Source organism: Lactuca saligna, chromosome 8 (assembly GCF_052625555.1).
Source record: "Lactuca saligna cultivar CGN05327 chromosome 8, ASM5262555v1, whole genome shotgun sequence".
Classification (NCBI taxonomy): domain Eukaryota; kingdom Viridiplantae; phylum Streptophyta; class Magnoliopsida; order Asterales; family Asteraceae; genus Lactuca; species Lactuca saligna.
The window spans coordinates 25,759,962-25,779,818 of record NC_136424.1 but is presented as its reverse complement, the minus strand read 5'-3'; the positions used below and the strand labels follow the sequence as shown (position 1 = coordinate 25,779,818).

The 19,857-nt window shown below is 31.6% G+C and overlaps 2 protein-coding genes across 3 annotated transcripts; both read right to left on the bottom strand.

The window, feature by feature from the left end:
* Positions 1–3,927: 3,927 nt before the first annotated feature.
* On the bottom strand, positions 3,928–6,978 carry LOC145008954 (chaperone protein dnaJ 10-like). Of its 2 annotated transcripts, XM_078967596.1 has the most exons (10): positions 6,735–6,978; positions 6,527–6,668; positions 5,994–6,053; positions 5,805–5,887; positions 5,485–5,644; positions 5,197–5,326; positions 4,866–5,024; positions 4,600–4,778; positions 4,284–4,514; positions 3,928–4,194 (listed from the first exon to the last, which is right to left on the bottom strand). In XM_078967596.1, the coding sequence occupies exons 2-10, from the start codon at positions 6,611–6,613 to the stop codon at positions 4,105–4,107; spliced, it is 1,179 nt and encodes a 392-aa protein (XP_078823722.1). In that variant the 5' UTR covers positions 6,614–6,668; positions 6,735–6,978; the 3' UTR covers positions 3,928–4,104. The 2 variants fall into 2 exon arrangements, with proteins under 2 accessions (XP_078823722.1, XP_078823721.1); XM_078967595.1 differs by having other exon boundaries at positions 6,527–6,978.
* Positions 6,979–9,535: 2,557 nt separating this feature from the next.
* On the bottom strand, positions 9,536–14,359 carry LOC145009488 (uncharacterized). Its single transcript, XM_078968179.1, has 6 exons — positions 13,966–14,359; positions 13,702–13,849; positions 12,632–13,548; positions 12,016–12,504; positions 11,176–11,648; positions 9,536–10,060 (listed from the first exon to the last, which is right to left on the bottom strand). The coding sequence occupies exons 1-6, from the start codon at positions 14,357–14,359 to the stop codon at positions 9,536–9,538; spliced, it is 2,946 nt and encodes a 981-aa protein (XP_078824305.1).
* Positions 14,360–19,857: the final 5,498 nt, after the last annotated feature.

Here is a 19,857-nt window from a genome sequence, read left to right as displayed (position 1 = left end):
TTACGATGTCAAAAATTTGTCTAACCATCATCAGCCATGGTTTTTTAGCTTATGACAAAATTTGGTATAATAGTGTTAGTTTGGTTAATGATATATCAGATGAAACATTTACAACATGTTTGTTTTTTTGTAAAAAGACAACTTCTGACTATTTATTATAATGATTAAAAAAGAAAGCGGAAGAAATAGAATGTAAATTTCATTAAAAATTGTTGACAAATTCAAAAAAAGTGTACTTATTAAAATTTCATTAAATTTTATATTATAACGAATTGGTCATTCTTTTAGCTACTGATAAAAATTTTAAACTCAAGTTTTTATGTTTATTAAAAAGAAAAAAATAAGTATTTAACTTTTTCAACTTTTTAAATATGCATCTAGCTCCTAACTAAAAACACTAGACCTTAAAGCAATATGTTTATTAATTGTTTTTATCAAGGGTAATTATATCTTTTCAATTTGTAAAGTTGTTTTTTACTATATATATTATATGCATTCAATAGAAAACTTAAGGTTGCGGGTAAAAGTTTAATAAATGAAAATTTTTAATTTAATTTAAAGTTTATCATTTTTTATTAAACATAATAATAAGTTATAAAAGTCAATAAAACAGTGTTTTGATTATATTACATAATTACTTTTTAATTTCTTTGACAAATCTTCAAACCATTACATATCAACCAAACATATAACAAAATCTAATTCATTTAAATTTAAACTCTTTTAGGTTTCAGAGATTTCATTTCCTTCAAAAATATTATCTAAATTTTGAATTAGATTTCAACTCCTTCATGCTTCAGTATTTCTTTCAAAAACATTATCTAATATTTAGATTCATCATAATTAATTGATTATTATAATTTCAAGTTGCACATAATAAATTATATTTAGGTAAAATAGTTTTGATTTGATTATCTATTACATAATCAGTTTTGTATTAATTGCAACAAAACAGATATTATCCGAGAGAAACAATAACTACAATATAACCCGTATTTCCCAAAATTAAAGATCTGTGAAAATAAACTAATATATTGATATTTCTATCATGAAAAGAAAAATGGAATTATAGGTGACAACTTTTAAAAAAATATCTATTGTATAAAATATGTTAAAATCATTATTATTACTATCAAGAAAACAACCTTTTAGACTTTGAATAAAAAAAATTCTAACAATATATATAAAAGATTTGTTGTTTTATCTAGTAATTTATTAAAAGGATAATGACATTGTTAGGTAATAAACTTTCATGAATTAGTTTAAATAGTCCCTTTTGTATTTTTCTCGTGTTCTAAGGGCATAAAATGCATATTGACCTATTTAATTGGTGTCTTGTTACCTGATTTAACCAGGGATAATGACTTAAAATGGTAATATATTTTTTGATTTATACACATTTGGTCACTAATTTTTTTTTCGTTCACATTTACCCGTTTAAGTAGTTAAATTGTACACATTTAGTCCTTATAACCGGCTACTCCAGATTAATCGGTAAAAATGACTTAATAGAATAATATATTTCTCATTTTGTACACATTTAGTCCTTAATATTTTTGTACACATTTAGTTAATATTTTTTTGTTGCAAAATAAGTCACTTTTGTTTTTGTACTCATTCAGTATTTATGAATGATTTCTTTAAGTTTTCACACAACATCTTACGTGGGACAATCATTAATGAGATGTCTTGGGGCTTTTGATGTTTATGTCTATCGCGATCTCGACTACTTGGTTGCTTAGGTCATGTGTTCTGAACGTCATAACTTCTTCATACGATCTCGGGTTTTAATGATCTTTATATCTATGCGTTCGTATTTTAGTCTACTACAGCTTTCGTTTAGATTACTCTTGTTAAAAAATAATATATTTTTACTTACAATCTTTATATCCATACTTTTTTTATGAATACATGTATCCATGTTTTTTTTATAAAATCATGAGTAAAAATATATTATATTTTAAAGGAAGTAATCTTAATGAAAGTTATAGTAGACTCAAAAAATGAACACATAGATATACAGATCGTTAAAATATGATATCATATGAAAAAGTTACGTCGTTCAGAACACAAGATTTAAGCCAAACCATAAGACTTATGCAACTAAGCAGTCAAGATCGTGATGGACATAAGCATCAACAACCCAAACACATCATCAATGATTGTTACACGTAAGATGTCGTGAGAAAACCTAAAGAAATCATTCATAAGTACTGAATGAGTACAAAAACAAAAATGACTTATTTTGAAACAAAAAAATATTAAGGACTAAATATGTACAAAAATATTAAGGACTAAATGTGTACAAAATGCAAAAATATATTACCCTATTAAGTCATTTTTTCCGGTTAATCTAGAGTGACTGGTCATAAAGACTAAACGTGTATAGTTTAACAAGTTAAAAGGGTAAATGTGAACAAAATAATAATAATAATAATAATAATAATAATAATAATAATAATAAAAATAAATAAAAAAAAAAAACTCAGTGACCAAATATGTACAAATCAAAAAATATATTACCATTTTAAGTCGTTATCTATTTAACCAGTTGTAGAAGGAATCCAACTAAATTCATTAACGTCAACTCACATTTCCTTCATCGTCTGTATGTTTCTTTCTAATCAAATTCATTGACGTCAACTAAAATGGAGGATGCTAAGAGTAAGTCTACCTCTTTCTTTTCTTTCTATTGCCTTTACTATGTACCTAAAAAATCTCCGTTGATATGAGTTAGGCATTGGAATTGATAATTCAAAGTTGAACTACTTTCACAATATGAACGTTGATGCTAAGATGAAACCCTGATATGAAACTTGTTGCAAACGCATATCTAAATCGTCAAACGTGTATTAAATCAATGGCAATGTTATAGGGAGCTGATTGGTACATTGGTACAAAGAGAAATCATAGACATATCAAACATCTATATTACCTTCAAACTCGTATAAGAAGCCACTGTCAGAAATATGGCCACCACACCCCTGCCTTGTGTCACCGTTGCCAACACACATTGCCATCGCACCAAAAAAAAACGTTGTCATGTTGCTCTCTATCTCCGATATCTTTCAATCTTGTGTCTCTATCGTACAAACAAGGGGAGATCGTTTTCCTCTTTTCGACTTTGTCGTCCCCATTGTTGGCCAAAATGGCCAAAGGCAGCTTCGTTCTTATCGCCTTGTAGACCGCACATTTTTTTTTCTTTTTTTGTCTCCTCCTGATCAGATTTCTAGAGGTAAAAGGGATTACTATGGTCGATGAGAAAGAAGATCATAAAAGGATTATTGTGCGGACCAAACTGCCATGTAGACATATATTGTGTTGAACAAACTTGCACATAGACCTATTGTGTTGACTAAGCTACCATGTAGACATATTATTTTGACCAAACTGTCACATAGACTTATTGTTTTGACCATGTAGCCCATACTACCAATTGGAATGCCACATCTTCTAAGTTATCAAGCTACCCGGTGACATTTTTGAAAGTGGCATTTTAACCCCGATAAAATGCACTTTGTGACCCTAGAACGCAAGAAAAAACCTAAGGGGTCATTTAAACCAATTCATAAAAGTTGGTTATCCAACAATAACCCTTTATTAAATAACCAAGATCTACTAAACACTCCCCTACACATGATATCTCAATGTTAACTTCCAAATCTATCGGATAAAACACCTAGAGTCTATTTGAAACATAAAGAATAAATAAATAAAATAAAAATAAAAATACAACTGTGTTGGTAATGATTTCTTAAAGTTCAACAACCAGATAAAACACAAGGTGAAATACGTAACTATATATTGTGATTTACCTTTTTAACCCTACCAGAAAAATTCAAACAAGAGGCAATAGTGAATAGTATAAGCACACCATGCTGATGTCAGCAAATCCTAACCAAACATAAGGCATAAGGCATAAGCACATCTCTCTTAACACAAATACATTATATGTGCTTTAAAAACCAATCCAAACTTCACATCACATGAATATTCACTCAACAAATACAAAACAAATTCAACTCCAATACCACAATGATACATACAACACATACCATCATCACATTCCATTCCATTAATCCATTCCATTCCATTCCATCTTCACTAAAGCCTCTGAACTCCAGGTGGTGCTGTCGGAATCGGAAAGTGAAAGTTCTCAACACCCACAAACGATGGAGCTTCCACATATGGACTCTGCAATTTCCAAACATTATAACAATCTACTATTCTCCATTTTAACTAACTTTAAAACAATGTTAGTGTGCTTATTAAGTTATTATTACCTGAGGTGCCATGGTGGTTTGACTTTGAGAGCTTTGACCAAATTCTGCACCTCTTGAAACATTATTATCCCCATCAACTCCATTAATGTTATGCATTCCACTTCCACCATGTAATATTTCACCTTCACTTCCATTTCCTGTTTTTACCTTTTGAAAGATTCTTCCAAGTGTCCTTAATCCTTTAGCTCTTGCACGCAGTTCCTCTTTTTTCACACTGTTATCTTGAAGAACCTGAAAACATCACAAAATGTAAGCAGTATAAAAACTATAAAGGTGTTGGATTATAGAAGAAAAAAGGGTATAAAAGTAAAACAACCATCTGACACACGCGTGAAAGTGTGGCTTCGATATCTGCTACATTGAGTTTCCAAAGGGAATCAATCATCAGTTTCTTGTGTGACTGCATGTATCCTTCGAGTTCTTCCTCTGAGTACTTTCCCTCTGCACTCAGCTGTTTTTTCATGTCCTCTTGGAGTTGAATTAAAGCAAGTGCACCTAGATTCAGGGATAAAAAAGTAAACTTTTTTAAAACCCATAAAAAGATTTGGATAATATTGGAAAGGTAGATTGATAGTTTGATACCTGTTGCTGCTGTAACTTGAGATTTGATAAAATGACCTTTGTTTCTAAACCATTCAGCTATGAATGGAACACCTAAGTAGATTGCCTTTTTACCGAGTTCCTTTGCTGCTTGTCTTGCATAAATGTAGCCAATTGTGTTCAACATGTCAACGCCATAAGCTGCAAAAGGGTAAAAGTGTCAAAATATGTTTTTAAGTAAGATATAGATATCAATGCCTACAGCCTAACATCTAATACAACTTTTAACATATATACAAAAAAGATTTATCATAACAAAACTATGCACTGAAGATTTAAAAAAAAAAAAAAAAGAAAAAAAAATGTACATCACCTGCATTAGAGAGTCTTAAGACTTCAGCTTCAGCATTACGAACAAATTCATCTTTGTTTCCTTGCACATAAGGGGTGAGACGATCTTTAAGTGTTTGGATTAACTTCTCTTCTCTTTCCTTTTGAACAATCTGTGATGAAAACAATTAAACTGATTCAAATCTACATAGCCACTTAGAAACTTAATAAATTGAATTAGTTAGTGGCTTAGTGATTGTGTATTGCAATGCAAGATAATAAGAAGTAAAGTTAATTAAGGTATGTGTTACAACATATTATTATTACATACCCTCATCTTCTCTTGCAACTTCTTAGCATCAAACTGCTCCCCTTCTGTGAAAATATCCAAAGAAGCCATTGATGCCATGGCAAGCTGTCCAATGTATTCTTCAAATAGTTCGCTCCCAAAAAGCATTGCAAAAATGGCAGCAGGATCAATGATTGCATCACTGTAATGAATCAAGAGAGCATAAATTAAAAATTCAGCAGAAATCAACTATGTAAACATCAAGAAGACACATATGAGTTTGTGCATGTTCATTATTCAGAAAACCATAATCTCTACACAATATTACTCCAATATCTATAGTAAAAAACCACAAAACTGACGTTGAGATTCCTGATTTCCCATAAGCATCATAAGCCTGTCTTTGCTCTGGATTACTCAGAACTTGGTAAGCTTCTCCTAACACCTGTAATAGAACATAAAAGTTTTAACTGAAAACAATAAAGCGAAGAAAAAATTCTGAAAAAAAAAACTATATAAACATCTTTATAAGATGTGGATGAAAGTATTGCCTGAAAATTTTGTGCTGCAAGAGGATCATTTGGATTTTTATCTGGATGGACCTGTCGTGCCTGCAATCATACAAGCGTTAAAAATATCATAAATTAGGGCCTTCATGGCATGGGGATAAGTGTTTGCTCATAAAGAATCAAATGCATGTTCCAGATAATATCTTTACAATGAAAATCTGCTACATTTTTGGAGTTCGAATATAATCCCTAATCCGAATTGTTAAGTAGAAATTGTGGGGAAAAGGAGAAATTTGTATTGTCACAACACAGTTCCTTGGTTTCTATTTGACATTTGGTATGATTAGGGCAAAGTTACTAAGAGAGGAAACCTATATAGACTGTGCTAATGGGGATAGATTCAATGGGGTTATAATCCATATCACCGTTGAGTACAAAATATAAAATACCTCAATTCCTAACGATTGTAATTCTTTTCCAAGGATCTTACTGGTTTACTAAAGTGTAGGTAACATAAAAAGGGCGAGATGAAGAAGATCAGAGGATATTTTAGTAATCAAAGAAGTGATGAGGACCTTGATGTAATAAGCTTTCTTAATTTCAGCCTCCGTTGCCGTGGGATTAACCCCGAGGACGTCGTAGTACTCCGTCTCCTTCACCATGGATCATATATTTCTCGGTCGGAGCTCTTCTTTGGCCTTCCGACGAATAATCGATCTGGGGTTGTTGCGAATCAATACTTTTCTACGGAAATCGCAAGGCTTAAAACTTGGAAATCCTCACCTGACTTTCTGTAAGGTCGCACAAATTTCGATCGAATCGAACACAACAACGCAACGATTGGTCAAGGGAGTGATAAAATGGGAACTAGACCGACTGGGATAGTCGTTGGAGATGATTCACAAATCCAATCCCTTACAAGTCATACGATTACGAGTCGAATTAGAAGAGAGAGAGAGAGAGAGAGAGAGAGAGAGAGACGACGCGGCTGCGGTATACATTCGTTGGCATTGACCACCGCCAGTCCGGCCCCACGAGCAGATTGAGGTTATACTTCAACCACGGATCGATCCAAACCACCCATCGTTACCCTAGTAATAAGGCACTTTGTGATGAGCTATTTCCCACACTTGTTTTCACCTTTTCAATAAACAAAGGTGTCAAGATCCGGATCCCGATATCGACATGATCAATAAAAGAATTATATCGGATATAAGATCGCAAATGAGAGCTCGTACGATCAGGATTCGGATCTGAATTGGATCCGATCTTACCTCGGAATGATATATATATATATATATATATATATATATATATATTATATATGTGTGTGTGTTTTTTATATAAATTCGACGTAATTAAAACTAAAACCAACAAAACTAAACTAAAACATTATAAAATAAAAGAATGAGATTTGAGAGGATTGATTCTTGAACACTTACAGGATTGTATTCAAGATGAGGTGTTTTTCTCTTTATATTTTATGGGTATTTATACTACATAACATCATATTCATACATCATCAAAATACTAATTCAATAAGTAAAGGAAATTATTCAATGGGTAAAAATTGTTCATCCACATGCATTGTCTAACCCAGTATATAATTTGATGTAATTTTTATAACACTCCCCCTTGGATGACAATCTTCTAATATGAGTCCAACCTTTAAGTACCGCCTCATTAAAAACCTTGTTAAAGAAAACCCAGTGGGAAAAAAACTTTAAAAAAAACTTTAACCAAGGGAAAAAGAGTGCAGTATATAGTTGAACCCCCCCCCCCCCCCCCCCCCCAATTTAGACATTTGTTACGTTATGTTTTATACACATGTCGCATTCTGATGTCATTTACATGTTTCTGAAGATTGCAGCAAGAAGTGCTTTCGTGAACAGGTCTGTTACATTGTTGTTGGATTGAACATATTCTATCTCAACATTTTGATCTTTTATAAGCTCTTGAATGTACTAAAAAAACTTTGGAGGTATATGTTTAGTTTTGTCGCTCTTAATATATCATTTTTTTCATTTGAGTAACACATGTTGAGTTATCTTCATAAATTAAAGTTGAAACTCTATCTTTATCTAGTCCACATGAAGACAAAATGAGTTGTCTCATCAATCTTAACCATGTGCATTCTCTACTAGTTTCATTTAGTGCAATTACTTCAGCATGATTTGAGAATGTGGCAACAAGTGTTTGCTTTTCAGAGCGCCATGAAATTGTGGTGCATTCGTTCATGAATACTTATCTAGTTTGAGATCTAGCTTTATGAGGATAAGAGAAATAGTCTGCATTTGCATAATCAATCCAACTTTGTTTTGAATCATTGGGATAAAATAACACTAAATCAGTAGTTCCTCGAATGTATCGTAAAATATGCTTAATCCCATTCCAGAGTCTTTTTGTTGGGGATGAACTGAACCTTACTAGCAAGTTTACAGCAAAAGAAATGTTGGGTCTAGTAAAAATTGGTAAGATACATAAGAGACCCAATTGCATTTAAATATGGTACTTCTGGACCAAGAACTTCTTCATTTTCTTCGCGGGGACGAAATGGATCTTTGTCAATATTCAATGATCTAACAACCATTGGGGTGCTCAAAGGATTAGCATTGTTTATATTGAAACGTTTCAAGACTCTTTTTGTATAATTTGATTGATGCACAAGTATTTTGTTAGGAATATGCGCAATCTGCAAACCAAGACAATATTTGGTTTTTCCAAGATCTTTCATTTCAAATTCTTTCTTTAAAAGTTCAGTCACTTCAATGATTTATTTATTCATTCCTTTGATGTCTAGATCGTCAACATAGACCGCTATAATCACATACCTAGATGTTGTTTTCTTAATGAATATGCATGGACAAATAGTGTTAATTTTATAACATTTTACTTGTCAAATAATCGCTCAATGCGTCCATATCGTTTTAACCTATACAAAGATCTTTGTAATTTTATAGAATACCTTTCTTTGGGTTTTGCACTTAATGCTTCATGAATTTTAAATCCTTTAGGGATTCTCACATAGATATCACTATCAAGTGATCCATACAAGTAAGGTGTAACAACATCCATAAGACGCACCTCTAAATTTTAAGAGACTGCTAAGCCGATTAAATACCTAAAAGTGGTTAGAACCATTATCGGTGAATAAGTTTCCTCATAATCAATTCCAAGTCTTTGAGAGTGTAACACCTTGTTCCGAATCACTTTCCTAATTCGGTACTGTGGCTTGAATATAGGTTATTGCCACTATTTGTTGTTTCTTTGAGGGCTCTTGCGAAGATTTGCCTTTGCGCTTGTTCTAGAACTTCTTTTTCTCACCACTCGCCTTTGGTGGTTCGGGAACGGCTGTTACAGGTTCATGATCAACCCCGTGATCTATCAGGGTTTGCGCCAGGCACTTGGCACTTTCAAAAGTGAGAGGTTTTGCAGCCAAAACGTTCCCTTGAGTTGGGGGTATCAATCCCCAAATGTACCTCTCGATTTTCTTGCTTTCCGGGGTGACCATCCTGAGACAGAAGAGCCAGGTCGCAGAACCTAGCAGTGTATGCAGCAATGTCGTAACCCTTCACCTTCAGGTGCTAGAGCTCGTGCTCCAATTTTTGCATCTCGCCCCTCGGGTAATACTCCGCAAGCATTAACTCTTTCATACTCTCCCAACCCATGGCTTTAGCTACTGGAAAAGTTAGGGATTTGACTCGGCTATTCCACCACGTCAAGGCTCTATCGATGAAGGTGCAGGTGGCGAACTTCACCTTGCTTGCCTCGGCGCACACAAAAATCTCAAAAATTGATTCGATCTTCTCGAACCAATGAGTGAGGGCAATGATACCTCCATTTCCATCAAAGGATTTGGGTTTTGCATTCATAAAGTCTTTGTAGGAACACTCCTTTTGGTGTCCCTGACCACCATCAAGATTAAGGGGATGGGTGCCACTTCTTAATCCATTAGAGCTGCCAGAATTAATCTGCGACATTACGGCATCCACATCGGATGTAGCTGTTGCTTGGAACATAGCAGGATCGAACTGAGGAGGTGGCGGCGTCGAATCTGTCGGGGGACTGTTGTTCTTTCTGTTGGGTCTCTTCCTCGGAGGCATCTTATTCTAAAAGAATCAATAAGAAGAGGATGGTAAGTCCCCTATAATCAAGTGATATGAAACAAGACATATCTCAACCTGATAGACAAAGTGAACTATCGCTAGGAAAGGAATAAGTAGCAACACTTGGAATGAATCTCTATACTGAGTTCACTCTAGCTAAAATATTCCTATAGTATTTTAATGTTGTATGCTCTGTTCTATCAATCTCTTGTTGTATATAGTTTGGTAAGTTTTAGGCCTATTGTAACACCACAGTCACTCCCAAACACATGTTAGTCATGTCTCAAATAAATATAGTTGATCATGCTATATTTATTCTAGACATGATTACACAACTATCCAGGTTTAATTGCAGTGTCCAACATCCAAATACTTTTGTCTTGTTCTACTTGTGATACTGTTTCTTGTACTAGGTTAAAACCCGTGGAACCCACGGGTGCTGTTTTTGAATTGAATTTAAAAATTCATTATTTAATAAAATATTATATCAATAATTCTGATAACTTATAAATTGTAATATTGAATATTTAAATAATTTTTTTTATTGGTAATTATTTAATTACTAACTAAATGGGAAGTATTTAATTAGGAATGAAGATTTTTGAAAACTATTTTTTTTTTATTCATCATTCTAATTGGACATATGCAGATGATACAATACCAATGTGTGTAATGAAATTAACATAAAATACAACAATACGTAATTATAAAAAAATACAGTAATATGATGGATTAAGTGTGATTTCCTAAAATTGAATAAAACGACGTTACAAAAAAGTTGGCTACAAATTTCGAAAAACTTCCTTATAAACAACATTGGAAGTTTTATTTGTGAGTTTGCCATCTTTATCTAAAATTAATAATTTTAATCCCTCTCTACTCTGAACTCTAGATAAGGCAACATACAATTGTCCATGTGAAAAAACTGGATCTTTCAGAAATAGACCAACCTTTGACAACGATTGTCCTTGACTTTTGTTAATAGTCATTGCAAAACATACAGCCAAAGGAAACTGTCTTCTTGTGAATTTGAAGGGAATCTTTTTTTCTGATGGAGTTAAAGACATTCTTGGAATAAAAGTCCGATTTCTAATATTAGTTCCAGTTATTATACGTGCCTCAATAACACGTTTGCCCAATGATAACACTTGTAGTCTTGTGCCATTACATAAGCCGTTTTTCTGATCAATATTTCTCAGTAACATTACTGGAACACCAATTTTTAAAACTAATTTATGATTTGGTAAACCGGATACTTTGAGTCCATTTAATACATCAGGAGAGTATAGATTTGCATCAAATTGATCATGGAGAAATTCGGATTCACATATGCAGTCTGAACTTAAATATTCAACTTGATCTCCTGGAAACTTCTTAAGTAAACGGTCGTTTATTTCCTGGACAACTTCATTTTTTGGAGCAAGTATCGCTCTTTCTTGGAAATAATTTATATCGCTATAGTACTCTAAAATTGAAGGATATACAAACTCAATTAAGGAACCTATAGGATCATGTGAATCATTAATGAGAATATCATCCGGAATATCGATAATCGTTTCACCGTCGTTCGGACCACCAAGTTTTCCTTCTCCTATATCCAACAACCAATTTGCAAAATCTCTTATTTTTCCTATATCTGATTGATCCCTTCCAACAGTTAGCCTCATGTTTTTTTGTTAATCTATGGACTTTGCAATGTTCCCATAAATATGAAGAACTCAAAGAAGCATTTACAATGTTCTGTCTACTGCCACCCGGCACAACAGGTAGAATTTGTCTAAAATCTCCTCCAAAGACAATAACTTTCCCTCCAAATGGAATATTTGAGATGGTTGAATTTACGCACCTTAATAAATCCTTCAAAGTTCGATCTAAAGCTTCAAATGCATGCTTATGGACCATAGGTGCTTCATCCCAAATTATCAAAGAGGTTTTCCTTATTAAGCTTGCCAACTCACCGTCTGGATTTATGTTACAAAAAGAATCCTCTGTAAGCTCAAATGGAATTATAAATCGAGAGTGTGTTGTTCTACCACCGGGCAATAATAAGGAAGCAATACCACTTGAAGCAACATTTAATACAATATTTCCTTCAGATCTAATTGCTACAGATATTGTTTTCCATAAAAAAGTTTTACCCGTTCCACCATACCCGTAAACAAAGAAGACACCTCCTTTATTTTGTTGAATAGCACTCTTGATGTTTAGGAAAATGTTCCGTTGCTCATTTGTTAATGCAAGAAACATACGATCATAGTCATTCTTTATCACGGGAATGTCGTAATCTAGTTCCTCGGTGATAAGTCGATTGTTTGAAGAAGAAACGGATTTAACATCTGGGTATGGCATGTTTTTGAAGTTTTTAAGAGTAGAGTTGTTTCGAAGTAAAATTTGTTGTATTTCGAACAAAGTTAAGTTCTTAAGTTCATCTACTCCGAGAGACAATTCTGCACGAAAATATTAAATAATTAATAAAATACGTGGTTGATATTTAATAATTTCATTACTAATTATTTAATGGGTGTTGAAAAATAAAAATAAATTAATTTTAAAAAATAAGAAAAAATGTAATACCTGCTGACTTAAATCTTCGTCGTTGGCTATATAGAATTCCATCTGCCAAATATTCCCATGTATTTTCCCAAACGATCTCTGGTTTAGACATACTATTACACATCAACAATGTAGCAAATAAAAAGCGTAGATAAAAACCAGATCCAGAATGACTTGCTTCTTTAATTGCATCAATGTATTCCTTGTCATCATCTAATAGCCCGAGTGCATAACAGGCATCTCTAAAAGAAGAATGTGTTTCTCCATTTACCGTGCGAATTTCATCAAATGATGTTGGTCCTTTTACTTTATTTAAAAGAATCCTTAAGAAATATGCTTCACCTAGTTTAGGTGAAACTGAATGAATTCTACCGATGGCTTTTCCTACTTTCCTTCGCTTCCAAAACCGACCATTTAATATCCAAACAAACTTTGTAGGGAATTCAACATATGTGAGTTTTCGTGCTTCACTGTCGATTGCATTACACTCCATCCAAGCTGTGAACTTTGAAGCGGCAACAGAAGGTTTGTCAAGAACATCATCAATATCATCATCTTCGCCATATACAATCTGTTGTTGATTAGGAAGATGAAAAGGTAGTCTAACAACAGAAGGATATCTGCAATGAACATCATATCTAAAAATTCGCCATGATGCTTCACATGCTGATAAATATCTACAATCGTAATATTCAGCTATTTCATCGACCGCATCATTATTTTCACATTCATTGTTGGTTGGTACAACAGCAACTGTAGCTCTATCAGGACCCTTATTTATGTATTTAAACAAATACTTTATAGAAGATCCCTGATTGCACCATTCAATATTAATATGTGCCTGATATCTTTTCAATAGATATTTGTTGTATGGAACAACATTTCTATTATCCAACCTTACACCTGATTTTTCTACAAAATGACCATCGTTTCTTCGCCTATATAACGGAAAACCATTCTGATCAACAGACGAATGATTAATGAATTGTTTTGGAAAGTTTTTAGAGCACTTTTTATCCACCATGCATGGACAATTCATATTTTCAGCTCAACATGGACCATGAATCATAAACTCATTTACAAGTGAATACAATTCAGGATCTTGAATTCTGTCTGGTATCTCTGCTGAAATTATTGGATCGATAAGTTCAACAGTTGGTAGCTTGTTGTCAGAATGCATGAATAGACATATATGACTATGCGGCAAACCTCTTTTTTGAAATTCAATGGTATAAACATCTGTAAAAGAATTTGACAAAAAATAAAAGAGAATGTGATTAGATATCAAAACGTATTTAAAATATAATAATAAGATCAATGTTTTATAAAAAAATTAAAAATATAGTTTTAATTACATGCTTGAACTTTGCCGAAAATTTGATTCTCCCTTAAGTCTTTAATGAATGCATCAAGCTTGATCTTAAACAACCTACATAGTATATAAGGTCTGTCTTCTGGTTGAAGTGAAGTATCCTTAAGAAACCTTTTAATCTCAGGCCATTTGGGATTACACGTAAAGGTTATGAAGAAATCAGGATATCCAAACCATTTACATAGTGACATGGCATCCAAATAGTTTTGCAGCATATAACGTGCACCTCCGGTAAAGGATGAAGGTAATATGACACGTTGGCCGACATTCGAGATATCAGTCGTTCCTTGAGCTTTTTGGTTACGTAAATTTTCATAAGAATCACATCTAAGAACATGTTGTTGCCTACGTATGTAGTACATTCTCTCCGTTTCCATCATAGTATAGGCATCTACCATAAATTATTGAAACAACCTTCTTGAATTAAGTATGAGAGAGAACGAATGATCTCTGTCTTGAATCCTATAAGCGAAATATTCTCTCATTGTACATTTCGCACGCTTGCTGTTGGTCGTAAATGACACACCTCTATGAAGAATGTCAACACTATAACCATCATCCCCATATGGAAATAGCAATGGATATTGGAGAGGAAGGTACGAAGGATGCAATTCACTGATACGTTGTAGACAACCATTTTTTGTTTGAACGACGATATCCCTCTTTTCGATTGAATCCGAAATGTCACCAATTATTAAAGCAGCAACCTCAGAAGCAGTCGGTAGGTTATATGTTCTTCCATCTTGCTCCCTTCTCCCGATAAGTCGTAATTTCATATCAACTTCTGGATTTTTTTTAAAAGTATCTCTTACCATTCTATAAGATCTAACCAAGACATTATTTGAATCCAACATCACCTTAATATCTTTAACAATATCACTATCAGTTGATGTTGATTGATCTTTTTCACCACTAAAATAAATAAATTTATACATAATATTAGTAATATATACATAATATATATATATATATATATATATAATAATAATAATAATAATAATAGATTATGAATAAGAAGTTTGAGAAAATACCGAAAACATCTTTGTCTATTTGTAGTTTCGTTGTCAGTGTCATAAATGTATAACTGAGAGAATTTTGGTTCCGATCCTTTTGCTGGCAAAAGACTTCCAATACTATGATAATTTTGACCACCCAATCTGAAAATGTAAGGAGCGTTTCCTCTATTGATTGAAGAGTCAATTTTACCACCCATCGACGTGAAAGAAAACGTTGAATTGTAACGTCGAATGTTTTTCATGAAGTGTTTGCTTTTTGAATCCATATTTCGAAACATTCTTTCATAAGTAGGGGGTGCATTCTTTAAGTCTGGAAGTTGAACTTTGCCGTAACCACAACATAATGAATAATCCGTGTTCCCATTTTCTTTACCTCTAATGGATTCATTTCTCCATAACTTTGCACGACATGTTTGACATACAACATCTTGATCACCATGATCCAAATATTCTGTAAAATAAAAGCGTTGAATAAAATATCAATGAATTTTATAATTATATAGAACATAGTATCTGAAATGTAAAATGGATTTTATTTTTTCATTACCATTTGAGATACCAACTATACGATTTTCATTGTTCACTTGATGTATATTTTCTACATCTTCTGTCAAATCAATCAATGGGATAGGGGATAAATGTCTTGTCTTCGTTTTTAATTTATGACATCCTGGATTTAACTTGATTGATGATGAAGAAGTTGTTACTGTAGATGCATTTTTTGATGTCATATCATTTGAAAGTACATGGTACTGTCTTTTCTTTGCTAACTTGGAACTGATATATTTATCGAAACCAATGTTATCTGAATAAAATAAAAATAAAATAGTTAACTAAATAAATAAATATTTACATAATGGATAATAGTATATTTTAAAAACCATAAATAATTACCATTCGTAATGTTAGATAACGGATTTATAACATTTGTAATGTTAGAAAATGGAGTTCTAACATCTGTAAAGGAAGGACAGTATTGTATGGTTGTGTTATGCTTTGCAGGTGTTGTAAATGAATTGACATTTTGAGTTTGACGAACAATGTTGGTTGATTGATCTGCAAATAGAAATAACTTATAAAACTTGTAAATATATGTATTCAACTATATAACAGTAAAAGATGGAATATAAAATACTAATACGGTTATAGTTAATGGTTTTTTTGAAGAGATGCTGTAATGATATACTTGGAACGTTTGGTATTGTTTTTATTTTCTTCAATCTTTTATTTTCCAAATATATTTTTCTTTGTCTTCTTTTCTCTTTGGCCTGCATGTGGTACATGTTACTGTTGTTTTCTGCATAAGAAGACATAGGTTAGGAAATGAAATGTGAAATTATGTACATAATATGTTTATATAATACAATTGAAGTTAGTTAGAATTAAATAAATAATGATAATAAAGTAAATGTATTTAAAAAGTTACTTTTATTAATTTGTTTATTAAAATGTTAGCATCATGACTCATCATCCTCATTTCCAACCTAGGGTTTATTCGATTTAAATCTACTATTTCCCCAATTTCAACCAATCGTGGGTTCGGATGATATCAGGGGTTAAAACCCTAGATCTCCATGGAATCAATGAAGGTAAAATTGTGTGATACACGATAATCGTGATGATTATAATTTGCTTATTGATCTTATGTATCTATTCAATATTATATTTTTACAATTAGAAAAACATCTATTCCAGCATATTAATTATTGTTGTAAATTTCAACCATAAATTCATAGAGAAAACAAAGTGATCTAAACTGATAATACTAACCTGACATATGGATATGGAAATCTTGCAGGTAGAACTGGAATGAGGATTACAACTTTAACGAAGCAGTTTGATGTAAGCTTAATGAAAAAAAAAATCGCAGAAACAATTGAACATTAAGAAGACGAATAAGGTGTTTCAAAATTTTGGATTTCACGTTTTGAGTTAAAGTTATATGCTTGAATATTGGAAAAAGATTACGATTATATGATTTTATTGTTGTTGGATCTTTATTAGATATAATTTTCTTCCTGATTTTTTGGAATTTAAAAGATTACAACTAAAAATTAGTTTAATATTCAAATTTCATCTAAAAAAGGAGTATAGAATATTAGGAAATAGTTGGTTGAATATAGGTTATTTACAGAAGATAAGTAAATATGCTGCAACAATTACAAAAATGTATGAATTAATTTTAGAGAATCAAAGATATAAATTTTGTTTACAATTGGTTATTGATTATTTATTAAAAATAACATATTTATCGTGACAAAAATAATAGTTATTCTAAATAATAGACATAAATGTTCCATGTTTAAAATAATCAACATAAAGATGCGAAGGTGATTATGGTTAATATTCATTATTGGAGTCAAATGCAGTTCACGTGTAAAAGCAAAAATGTTCGCATTTGGTAATACAAATCAAAATTGGGTTTCGCATATGAGGTTGTATGGATTGGGGTTAAAGATGCGAAGGTGATTATGGTTAATATTCATTTCGTATTTGGTGAGACAAACAACTCAAATGCGAATGAACTAAAAAAAAAATGACTGGAACATGCGAAGAAAGAGGGTGAATGAAGAATGTGAATTTTACAGTAGAATGCGAATTGGGGAAGAAAGCTAAGAATTTCGCATTTTTATTATACAAATTGATTGATTGATTAATTTGTCTTAATTGTTAATTGCGATATATGAAATACTTATCAAGTTAGGGGCAATATATTTTATTTGAGTTATAACCAAAATAAACTAACTTGTCCAATTTAAAACAATAAAAGTATCTAAAAATATTCAAAACCAATAATATTTGACATCCTAAATACCCCAAAATAAAAATCATACCAAGCAATTAAAATATCTTTATAACCAAAACAAATGATCAAAATATATTAAATGTGTCTTATAACCGATAGACACTCACTTTTCAATTTTTGGAATCAAGAGTGGAGTTTCCTCTGCGGTTGACTTTCTTTTAGCCTTAGTTGAACTTAAATCATATCCATAATCAACATCATAAATTTCTTGGAGGTTGCGCTTCAAATCACCTGATATTTTGCAAGGACTTGTTGCGGTTGACTTATCAACTGTTGAGGGTGTAAAACTTTCGTCTGTTTGTGAGATCACATCCTAATTTAAAAAAAAAATGTTTGATTCCTAAAAAAAATAACTAATATAATTAAAATTTTATAAAATAAAATGAAAAACCTTTTGAACAGGCTATACAACATCATCGGATTCCAAAGCAACTTGATTTAAGGCGACAGATTGATTACTCTAAAAAATAAAATGGAAATATGTTAATCGTTATGTACTTTAACATTAAAGAATTGTAAATTTTCAACAATAAAAAATTATATACCATAAGTTCTATTTTACTTTCCAATTCACAAGCAATGGACATATCTTCTGTAACTCTGAGAACTGTGTAGATGTTATTATAGTTGTTGACATTGTATTCTGTAATATCTACAACAAAACCAAACTTGCGGTTTTTCAACACATTAAGTTGCATTGGAAATAGGGCATCACTGTCTCCGGCCTGTAAGATATATTTTAATAAATTAAAAAAATTAAGTAAATGTTTTCTGATTTTAAAGGTATGAATAATATACCGCATCATGTATCCTTTTCAACTCGTAGGCACTTATATTTAACAACCTCCTTGCTTCCCTATCAAAAAGAGTCAATCCAATGGTTCCAGTACAATCTTGTACGTTAATTGGAATTATATACCTAAAACAAAAAATAATTATGTCATTGTTAGTGTTGTTTTAAGATTGATAAAATTAATAGAAATAAATATGTCTATACTTTATAACTGACTGAAATTCAGATTTTTTGCATTGTGCATTTGTACACTCGACAACCATAGTTTCGGAAATTCCCTCAGGGTTGGTATACGAATGATTGGTTTTGGGAACAGGGATAACTTTTTTTCCACATTTTTTGCATGCTTCATAATACCATGGTAGATTCTGCCTTATATTAACAATGGAAGCAACTAATAAAAACTTCATTTCCTGTATCATATAAAATGTAAAAATTATTAAAATAAATTATGCAAAAATAAAATGTAAAACATATAAAATAATGCAATATACCTTAATTGGTTCGGTGATCTCACAGATTGTTTTTAATGGAAAATTGCCCTTAAAGTCATCTGTATATGAAGAAGAGTAGCTTTGAAGTGTAGTTATGCTTTTTTCAGTTATACCGAAATTGTCATGACATTTCAACCTGTAATGTTTAATTTAGATTCATGAATATTAGGTTTTGTGTTTTTTTTAAGTTAAAATACATTATAAAAAAATAAAAAACAATTGGAAACTAACTTATTTTTAAACTCATTTATTTCATAAATGTCAGAATTTATGAACAATTTCGTTACTTCAAAATGACTTTTAGCTTCACCAAGACCTGTAAAAAATGTATATCCAATTATTAAAATTTATATAAAAACAGTAATTATAAACATCTATATATAAAGACTGAATACAAACCATTCCAAATGTTTAGCTTCAAAAACTGCATCACGATAACAACAAAATTAACAGTCGGGTTATTTTTTAGGTATTCTAAAATTTGATATGCTTGACTTCCAAAAATAGTAACCTTCAGATGTACAGAACTAAATAAACCATAAAATAGTATATTAATATTAATTTGTGAGTAATTAAAGATAATAAATAATAAATAAATAATACAATATAATCTCACTCTAGGTTGCTAAGAGTGACTTTTATATAATGCTTGGATGGTACTGGATTTGAAGTTTCAAGAGGCCTAAATGACACGATATGTCCAATAACATCTACACAACAGATACCACAAAAAAATAAAAGTTTAGGATTAAATTCGTAATATTTA